General features: G+C 34.0%; 2 protein-coding genes across 3 annotated transcripts; both read right to left on the bottom strand.

The window, feature by feature from the left end:
* Positions 1-58: 58 nt before the first annotated feature.
* Positions 59-2,261, bottom strand: LOC111811878 (protein trichome birefringence-like 43). Its single transcript, XM_023698918.1, has 5 exons — positions 1,977-2,261; positions 1,495-1,666; positions 1,216-1,391; positions 577-735; positions 59-391 (listed from the first exon to the last, which is right to left on the bottom strand). The coding sequence occupies exons 1-5, from the start codon at positions 2,231-2,233 to the stop codon at positions 79-81; spliced, it is 1,077 nt and encodes a 358-aa protein (XP_023554686.1). The 5' UTR covers positions 2,234-2,261; the 3' UTR covers positions 59-78.
* A 1,466-nt stretch (positions 2,262-3,727) lies between these two features.
* Positions 3,728-6,764, bottom strand: LOC111811120. 2 transcript variants are annotated; one of them, XM_023697859.1, is made up of 6 exons: positions 6,556-6,764; positions 6,265-6,378; positions 5,892-6,141; positions 5,655-5,772; positions 4,304-4,468; positions 3,728-4,075 (listed from the first exon to the last, which is right to left on the bottom strand). In XM_023697859.1, the coding sequence occupies exons 1-6, from the start codon at positions 6,652-6,654 to the stop codon at positions 4,039-4,041; spliced, it is 783 nt and encodes a 260-aa protein (XP_023553627.1). In that variant the 5' UTR covers positions 6,655-6,764; the 3' UTR covers positions 3,728-4,038. The 2 variants fall into 2 exon arrangements, with proteins under 2 accessions (XP_023553627.1, XP_023553628.1); XM_023697860.1 differs by having other exon boundaries at positions 5,892-6,129; positions 6,556-6,763.
* Positions 6,765-9,233: the final 2,469 nt, after the last annotated feature.

Raw genomic sequence — 9,233 nt, 5'->3', positions numbered from 1 at the left:
TTTTTTTTTTTTTTTTTTTTTTTTTTTTTTTTTTTTTTTTTTTTTTTTTTTTTTTTTTTTTTGAAGAAGAAAATGATATTAAAAATGGTGCTTGTTATTTGGAAGGAGAGCTGCGTATAAGAATTCGTTCCAAGTATCAGGAACTCCGGCGAGACACCAGTGGCTACAGTCCATGCCTCTGTGGCCGCCGCTGCCGTACACGGAGGGATGCCCGTCTACTCTCAACTGCGACAGTGTGGTGATATTCAGCAAATAAACTGGCTTCGACATCCCTTGCAGCACTCTCTCCACCGCCTGCTCCGCCGGATGTGGGCCCCCTGAATACTTCAGCCCCTCCAACATCCTCGTTTTTCCGCCGCACGTCCCTCCGGCCTCCCCCCATAATTTCCCACTGTTTCAAACCACGCAATCATTCAATTATTGAAAAATCAAAAAATATTTATGTTTTTTTTTTTAATTTTTAAATAATAAACAATGATGATTTTGTTAAATAATAATGACATGATGATGTCCTTATAAACTCATCATCGTTCCTTAAATTAGTCCGTGTGAGACATTTTAATATAGATAACGTACTCAGAATGGTCCGGGGAGACGCCTTGGAAGAAGACCTTAGTCCGGGAAGGATCCACAGTTTTGTCGACCCATTTAGCCCAAGTTCTTAGCCCTTTCTCAAATGCCACCAATCGGTTCATATCCTTGTACGTGCTTTTCCCATCTTCAATCAAATCCCATCTACGCCAAAATATATATATATATATATATATATTAATTTTTTAAATGTAATAAAACCAAGTAAAAATTTATAAAAACTAAATAATTAATTAAGAAAAAAACGAATATAATTTGTTTTTCTTTCAAACACTCTTGAACGAGGTAATTCGGAAGTCAAGACTCAAGATTCATTCGACTCAACCTTAAACCTTTTCCTTCAAACACTCGGTAAAGTTATTTTCCTATCCTTTACAGTCTCGCTATTGTGGTAGTCAAGGAATCCCACGAAGAGAGTGGAGACTTTTTCATACGAGACTCATAGCAAAAGATGCCTCAAAACATACAGCCACAAAAAAAAAAAAATGAGGGCAGGATTACCCGAACGGGAGGGGAGAACGAGGGATGTGAAATTACACAAAGGGTGAGGAACTGTGTGTGCTTACGTTACGAAGAAAGATGAAGAACCTTGCATGAAATACAAATATAATATGTTTTTCTTACGGTTGTTTTCTTCCTGCATGCAGCCACCAATGCCATGAATTGAATATCAAGACGTCGATTCCTTCCCACATTTTTTGGCTATCTATTGAGTTCAGCATGAGGACTCGACCCATTTTCGTGTCAATAATATCGACGATAAATGCTTTTCTTAAAAACATAATTTTCAAGCCGTATTCCTACACATTAAACAAACCATCTTTTAGTACCGATCATAACATTTTATTAAATTATAAAGGTAGCCTCTAAACATTGAAATTCGTGGTCGAAATTCCGACTAACCGTAAATGTAAAATTGGACAATCCTCCGATTGTTGTAAGGGTATAATTAATTGATGGAGCGAACTTATGAAGCATACAAGTAAGCGATTGCCACTGATTCAAACTCAACGAGTCTCCCACAAACATTATGCTTTTTCCTCTCCATTGCCTCAAGAACTCTTCACCATTAAATCTGCATCAACAAAAATTTATATTTTTAATTAAATATATATTTAAATATCTGACATTTTAATTGAAATAATTGGGAATAGTGCTTTTCATTAATTTCATATGGCTATTCTTGGAACACACTTATAACGTACAAATCAATAAATAAATAATTAATAATAAACCAATAATTTATTATTATTATTATTATTATTATTATTTGAATATTTTGAATAAAAAAACAGAGTGGTTCAAATTTGGACTGAAAAAATGTTTCTTTCTTTCTTTTATTGGTAATAAATAAATATAAAAAATTTAAAAATGGAAAATCGGACCTGGGCAAGGGGCAGCCGGAGGGCTGCCAACGGTAACTGAGATAGAGCTTGTCGGAGCGGCCGTTTCCAAGGCAATCAAATTCCTTCTGAACGAAAGGACAAGTCGACGCGTCGTAAAGTGGGTACGACGGATCGGCCACCCATTTCCCTTGGAAAAAGTCGCACCCACCAAGCGGCGGCTTACCCCGAGCCTGTTGAAGAAGAAGAGGAGGCAGTAGGAGAAACAGAGCCATACAGAGAGTTGCAGAGCTACCCATTTTGAAGAGTCTATGGAAGAAGAAGAAGATTGTTGGATTATATAAATGAATAAATTGTAGAGATTCGTTCTCAGTCATTAATGTACCAAAGAGTGGGACGAAAAGGGAGAGCTTTATTAATAATTGTTGGATTTTATGGTAAGTTCATTTTTTTAATTAATATATATTTTTTTTAATTTATGATTATGATATGTAATTCCTAGAGATTTTTTTTTTTTAATCACTAAATTTCTAATATATCTTTTAATTACAAAACACTTCAACTACGGTGGAGTGAGAGAGTATAAATTTTAGAATCCAATAATTATGAGATGAATGATCGAGTTTTCTCCATTGTGCAACGTTCTCAATTTGATGGGAATAGATTGAGAAGTTATGGTTAAAGATGTTCATTTTACTTGTAGACTCGTCTCGAATGGGGGAGAGGATTTCTTGTTTGGATGAGAATAAAAGGGGACGGCTCGCCTCTACTCCGCCCAATTCCCCACCTTATTTATATGGTAGAACATTTTATATATGTTTACTTATGAAATATATTAATTTATTAAGATTTTTTTATTAGAGATTATATTAAAAAATAAAAACTTTAAAATAACTATTTTTTAAAAGAATAATAAACTAGGAAAAAATTATTCATATTCACAAAAATAAATAAAAAATTTAGCATGATAGATATAAAATAGGGGCAGAGATGAAATAAAATAAGTGACTATGAATGAAAGACAAAAATAAAAAACATCTTTGAGTGGAAAATAGCTAATATTGATATGTTTTTTTTATTTGACTTATTTGTAAAATTTACCATTAATTAATTATCTTTCATTTGTTTTTAGTACCAATCAATTGATTACCTAACATTATAAACAAAAATAACTAATAATAAAGTTTTGATTATATCACACTCATCATGAACACTAAAGGCTCTTTATTTGTTAGAATGAAAAGTTTGATAATTGTTGCTCTCTTGAGTCGTTGGGACTAATTGATGCTCTAAAGATGGAGTAAATAATAAAATAATAAAATAATAAAATCAAAAAAATAATTATACATATTATATTACAAAAATCAGGTGGAGTAAATAATTAATATTTATAAATCTTATATAACATGTATAAAATAATTATAACAATAGATAATTTATTAAATTATAATATCTTTTATTTCATTTTTATCCCTTACAAATCTAATTTGAATCAATTAATTATACTTCAAAATTATGATATGTTAATAAAAATGCTAGTCACAATTAGTCCTAAAAATGATTATGTGAAAAGATTTTTTCAAGCCAAAAAAAATCAAAACCTCCAACTAAACATATAAGCATGAAATACCTAATCACCGAGAAGAAATTCTATCAACAAACATCTACACAATGAGAGCACAAAGCAAGCAAAAAGCTGGACGAGGAGAAACAATTTCAATGATGAACGAAAGAAAGGATATTTCTCGACGTAATTTTCAACCTACCATAACTTATAATTTGGTTCCTAAAAGAGGATAGAAGAAAATCTGAACTTAGTTATAATATAACATAGTTCAACTTAAACCACAAGTTGAATACCAAGTCCATCATAGCAACAGCCAAACATTGCAGAACCAGACATACATATACATCTACATCGATGTATTTCGACAGCAATCAACATTCATTCATATGAATATTGTAGACGTACTTATATAAACTGTCTTTGGATATTTCGCCTATGGAATGTACGAATATAAAGATACTGGATGGTTTCGATTGGGAGCTATTCGAGCGTACCATATATCTTATGCATTCGTATGACTTTTGAGGAAAACAACTCTCAGAGTTTCGGTAGAGTGATCCGTAGTAATCCATCCCTGCATCCACAAAAAAAGAAGACAAAAACACCGAGCCATTAACAAACGAGCGAGCTACAAAAAACGGGATTCGAAAAGGAGCAGTTTGGCTATTTGACATACAAAACCATGAGCAAAGGGTAAGAAAAAATAGAAAGAACATGCATTGTGAGGGCATGTGCAGAATTAGCCTCATGAAGTTGAAAGATTTTCAGATGTAATGGAACGGAGGACTGACATGCTACTTACCAGAACTCAGCTAATACTCCGTCCTTATTAATGTTGATTGGAAGTGGCCACACAACCTGGTAAGGCCCTTGTGATATCTCTCTCTTGTGATATGAAGAGATCGAGTCGCTTGAATATCCTACCACTTCACAGTATTGATTTGAGCGTTTGCCGATTATGGTCAACCTGCCAGACAACAGCTTTCCACTGTCAGATCAATACCATTATATACAAATATTCAAGCTTATTTAAGTTTTTGGATTTGGTATAAATTTAATGTGATATCATACAGAAAACCATGCGTTGAACACATCTCTTGTTCGTTAGGATGACAAATTCCCTACCCACTTAACTTCATCAAGAATAGGGATCCTTCTAAAAGTAAAGGTTGAAATGATAAGGCCATTCTGACCCAAATCCACCCCATTTCCATTCATATATTAGTATCTCATAGTTCAGACATTGGTCTCTTATTAATATTCGAGCATACATGCAACAATTCGAGTTCACCGCTAGCAAATATTATTAGGCATTCCCTTCAAGGGCTTCCCCTCAAGGTTTTAAAACGCATCTATTAGGGAGAGGTTTTCACACCCTTTCGTTCCCCTCTCCAACCGATGTGAGATCTCACAATCCACCCCCATTGGGGGCACAACGTCCTCGTTGGCATAACGCCCGATGTCTAGCTCTGATACCATTTGCAAGAGTCCAAGCCCACCGCTAACATATATTGTCCTCTTTGGGGCATTCCCTTCAAGGGCTTCCACTCAGGGTTCTAAAACACATCTACTAGGGAGAGGTTTTCACGCCCTTATAGGGAATGCTTCGTTCCACTCTTCAACCGATATGGGATCTCACATTACATGTGAGGAAGAACATCGAGAATGAGAATATTTGCTAAAATCACCACACCTAAATGGTGGTGAAAGTTCTCTATTTATAACATTTAGAAAATCAAATAAATTACAAAACATATGGAAAGAACAATGAATGGATACAAGATATTTGTCAATATTAAAAAGGCAAATATGATACCTATGTTAAGCCGCGACAAATATCTAGATATTTACCTTTAATAAAAGATCAAATATGATATATATGGTAAACTATAATTCAGGACTAAATATCCTTAGAGAAGATATTGAAAAGACTGGACTTATCATAGTTTAATAGCTTAAAAGCTTTTGGGTCTAACCAGCAACCTCTACCAACTTAACAATTCAACTTGGTAATCAATAGGAGGTCCTGAATAATCATTAAGCTCAAGTTTCCCCACCATCATCCTTTTCTTCAATATTTAAATCCAAGTTTACTGTGAAGAGAAATGTAGAAAATATATGAAATGAATATCATCATAAAAGCATTGTCTTACTTTTGGTCATCGACCTCGACTCTAATGTCATTGATCTTTACTCCTGGAATTTCTACGGTCAAAACATAACCTCGGCCTGATTCTGCCACATCCATCCTCGGAGACAAACCACCAACTCCTGTGTTAGAATATGACAAATGGAGGAAGTAAAATCTCTAAGTCAGCAACATGCAGCCAAGTAAGCTTTATCTAGTGACACTCATTCATCAATTTCTAATTGGAAAATCACCAACCAACCTTTTGATTCAGAGGATGGCTGCTTTGCCTCCGAAATGACATGGTTATTTTGTTCATTGATTCCCAAACATGCTCTAGCAAACATTGGAGGTTCAGATGCAATCAAATTGAAATTCTGAGTCATAAGCTGTTCTATTCCAATACTGGGCATCCCTCCATCCTTTGCAGGTCTTGAATACACTGGACCTTCGGAGACATCCAAGAACGGCTGAGAATTAGATCGTTGATTACCCTGAACCTGAAATATCATCTTTAAGAAAGTCAGAGGAAGAGAACAAAATCAGGTATCCAGAAAGAGGAATCAAAATGTTCTAAAAGAAACGTGAAGTGTTAAATCACTACTACAGTGAGTTTAGTTTCTTCAATCAATCACCTCTGTAGCTGAAGCCTGCCTCATATAAGCACCACAAGCCTCAGATCCTTGTCTTGCAAAGTACGTCTTATTATCGAATCTTCGAATCACAGAACTGCCGTAGCTACAGCAATTCTAATCACCCCCAAAAAATCAAACACAAAACACATCTCATTTCAGACAAAAACAAGTATCCAAAAACATAAATCAAAGGCTCATCGGAAATTACAATGATAACACTACAGGATCTACAATCTAAATCCACAAAAAAACAAAGGTTCCGCGGGGAAAAAAAGATGAACAGAAGAGTACCGCAGGGAGAACGTGGCCTTGTCCGGTGGAAATATCACCAGCAGGAGCAAGATGAGCGGCAAGGACGTCGAGTCGGCGTTTTCCGGCGTGGTGCTCCATCAGAATAAGCTTGAGAAAACCCTGAGATCAAATGAAACTGTAGCAGTTTCTAGAGGACAGTGCAAGGGCTTTGTAGTGAACAAGTGATGGCGCGAGGAAATGGAGAAGGTGGGAGAGAGGAGATTTTTTTAAAATTTCCCATTCGGATGCGACGGGAGTGGGGCCCTTTGGGATAACCAAAAGTCTTGATTTAAAGACGAACTGTTGCCACGTCAGTGAGGAGGCAAAATATCAGCCGTAGATATTATCTAATCGCCGTATTTTGTCTCATCTTCGCCACTAGAGAACTGTAATTCTTAATAATTGTAAGGCCTTTTCCCTTTGCCTCTCTCTTCCTTTTTTCCCGCTTAATATTTTTTCTATTTTTATTTTATTTTCTAATAAATCTTAATAAATTAAATTTAATAAAATTATATACCATTTTTTTTATTTAATTTTTATTTGTTACTAATTTTATTATAAATAATGGCCTTAAAATTATATATTTTTTAGTTTATTTAGTATTATTCAATATTAATAATTATTCTCAAATAAATATTTTTAATAAAATTGTAAATAATTAGTATAACGATAGAATTGAAAATCTAATTATAAATATCATGTTTCAATAATTAAATATAATTTATTTATTTCACTCTTCCAATTTTTCTAGAAACTATTTGAAAATGATTAATAAATAAAAACAAATTTTTGTCGATGAAAAATAAAATAAAAATAAATAGCAAAAATCAAACACAAGACAAAATAATTGAAAAAAAAAAATTAAAATAGTTATAAAAAAATAATGAAAAACGTAAATAATTGAAAAAAATATTTAAATCATAATAAAAAGAATAATAGTAAGAAAAACGAGGAAAATCATCTCTTGGGTTTGAGCAATTTTATGTTTCTTAAATATTTGTTGTCAAAACATTCGCAAATGATCTATGTTTATACGTGATGATAGTTTTCACTCTTATGAGCAGTCGAAGATAAATAAGTAATGTAGACACATCGAAACCATCATGTACTGAGTTTAAATTTTTAATTTTAAGCCCGAATTATTATGATTAATATGAAAATTTAAAAATGGTTATAATTGTAGCATTTTAATAAGTCGTATGCTCCAACGGTTACTAAAAAAAAAAAAATCTTATCCGTTCCTGCGAAATTTATTGACAGATAGGAGTGTTAAAAATTATTTAAGAGTTAATTTGTGTATTTTTCAAGTAGGTTTTTTTATTAGGAATAATTTTACCATGGTTAAATTTAAAGAGTTCAAAGGTTTTAATGTTTTATTTCTTAACCTCTTAATTGTTGATTTGAGGTAAGTTCATAACTTAAGTAGTCAAGTATATTATATATTATTAATTTTTAAAAAACTTAAAAAAGTATTTTATTTTATATAAAATGCAAAATTGGGCATTTTATGAATTTAGCCCATTCTGAATTCATAAAATAAATGTAGTTTATACTGCCACGTCATGCGACAAATGACAGGTCACATTAATTTATAATCTGACACGTTATGCTGTAATTTAACACAATTATTCATAACACAAAATAATATATGCTGTTTTCCTTTTTTATTCAAAATTGTCGGTATTGAATATTGGGTTATTGTTGCTTAAAGAGAGAAAAAAGAAGCCTAATTTAGGGCACTATAAAGGAGCCATCTGAATAGCAATATAAAGTGGTAGNTTGCTTCAGACACACTAAAAGACAAAATATCTCACATTTATGATAAATAGGGAAATAAAAAATGTAAAATCTATCATATGAAAAATTATAAAATAATACCTTTGCATATAAGATTGTAACAAACTCATAGATATCGTCCTATGTGGACTTTATTTGTTAGAGACAAGTTTCAACATCGTTACAAATAATGTTTCGTTCCCTCTTCAGCCGTTATGAGATCCCACAATCCAGCCCCTTTCGGGATTCGGCATTCTCGTTGCCACTTATTTCCCTCTCCAATCGATGTGAGATCTCACAATATACTCCATTTAGGGTCCATCATCTTAGCCTAGTTGACACTCATTCATCTCTCTCAATCCATGTGGGATCTCACAATGCCCAAACAGGACAATATATGCTACAATGGATGTGAGATCTCACCATGCCCAAACATGACAATATCTGCTAGTGGTGGACGTTGGGCCGGGAATGAGAGGATGGATTGTGAGATCCCACGTCGGTGGAGAGGGAAACAAACCATTATTTATAAGAACGTGAAAATTTAGTTTTAAAATTTTTAAGACAAAACTGGAAAGAAAAATGAGGACGAAGACAATATTGGCTAGCAATTGACTTGGGTACGGTCTAAAATTAGAGCGGTATCTAGGTGAAGGAGCCACCTACCACGAATAACAATCTAATTTAAGCTTAGGCGTCTAGTTCATTATCGGACGAAATAGTTATTTTAACCCGCGTAGTTATTATTTTCTAGCTTTGATCCGAAGCAACGGGCAGCAGCATGGGACCCGCCGGTGGGACCCTGCGCGGTCGGTAACCATGGTTCTCCAACGCCTCCGCCGCTGGGGCTGCACCCTACGTGACCACCCACCCAACCGCGAACTACCTCACGGCCCCACCCG

This window comes from Cucurbita pepo, chromosome LG15, assembly GCF_002806865.2.
Source record: "Cucurbita pepo subsp. pepo cultivar mu-cu-16 chromosome LG15, ASM280686v2, whole genome shotgun sequence".
NCBI classification, from domain to species: Eukaryota; Viridiplantae; Streptophyta; class Magnoliopsida; order Cucurbitales; family Cucurbitaceae; genus Cucurbita; species Cucurbita pepo.
This window is presented reverse-complemented; position numbering and strand designations above follow the sequence as displayed.

What these genes read in the sequence shown, in the direction of transcription:
- LOC111811120 (XM_023697859.1), bottom strand. Translation starts at nt 6,654, where the DNA reads ATGGAGCACCACGCCGGAAAACGCCGACTCGACGTCCTTGCCGCTCAT. An exon ending in GCCATCCTCTGAATCAAAAG is followed by an intron (nt 5,773 to 5,891) that starts GTTGGTTGGTGA and finishes ATTCTAACACAG; the next exon opens with GAGTTGGTGGTTTGTCTCCG. An exon ending in GGAGTATTAGCTGAGTTCTG is followed by an intron (nt 4,076 to 4,303) that starts GTAAGTAGCATG and finishes TTGTGGATGCAG; the next exon opens with GGATGGATTACTACGGATCA.
- LOC111811878 (XM_023698918.1), bottom strand. Translation starts at nt 2,233, where the DNA reads ATGGGTAGCTCTGCAACTCTCTGTATGGCTCTGTTTCTCCTACTGCCT. An exon ending in TGTCCAATTTTACATTTACG is followed by an intron (nt 1,392 to 1,494) that starts GTTAGTCGGAAT and finishes TTTAATGTGTAG; the next exon opens with GAATACGGCTTGAAAATTAT. An exon ending in CATGCAGGAAGAAAACAACC is followed by an intron (nt 736 to 1,215) that starts GTAAGAAAAACA and finishes ATTTTGGCGTAG; the next exon opens with ATGGGATTTGATTGAAGATG.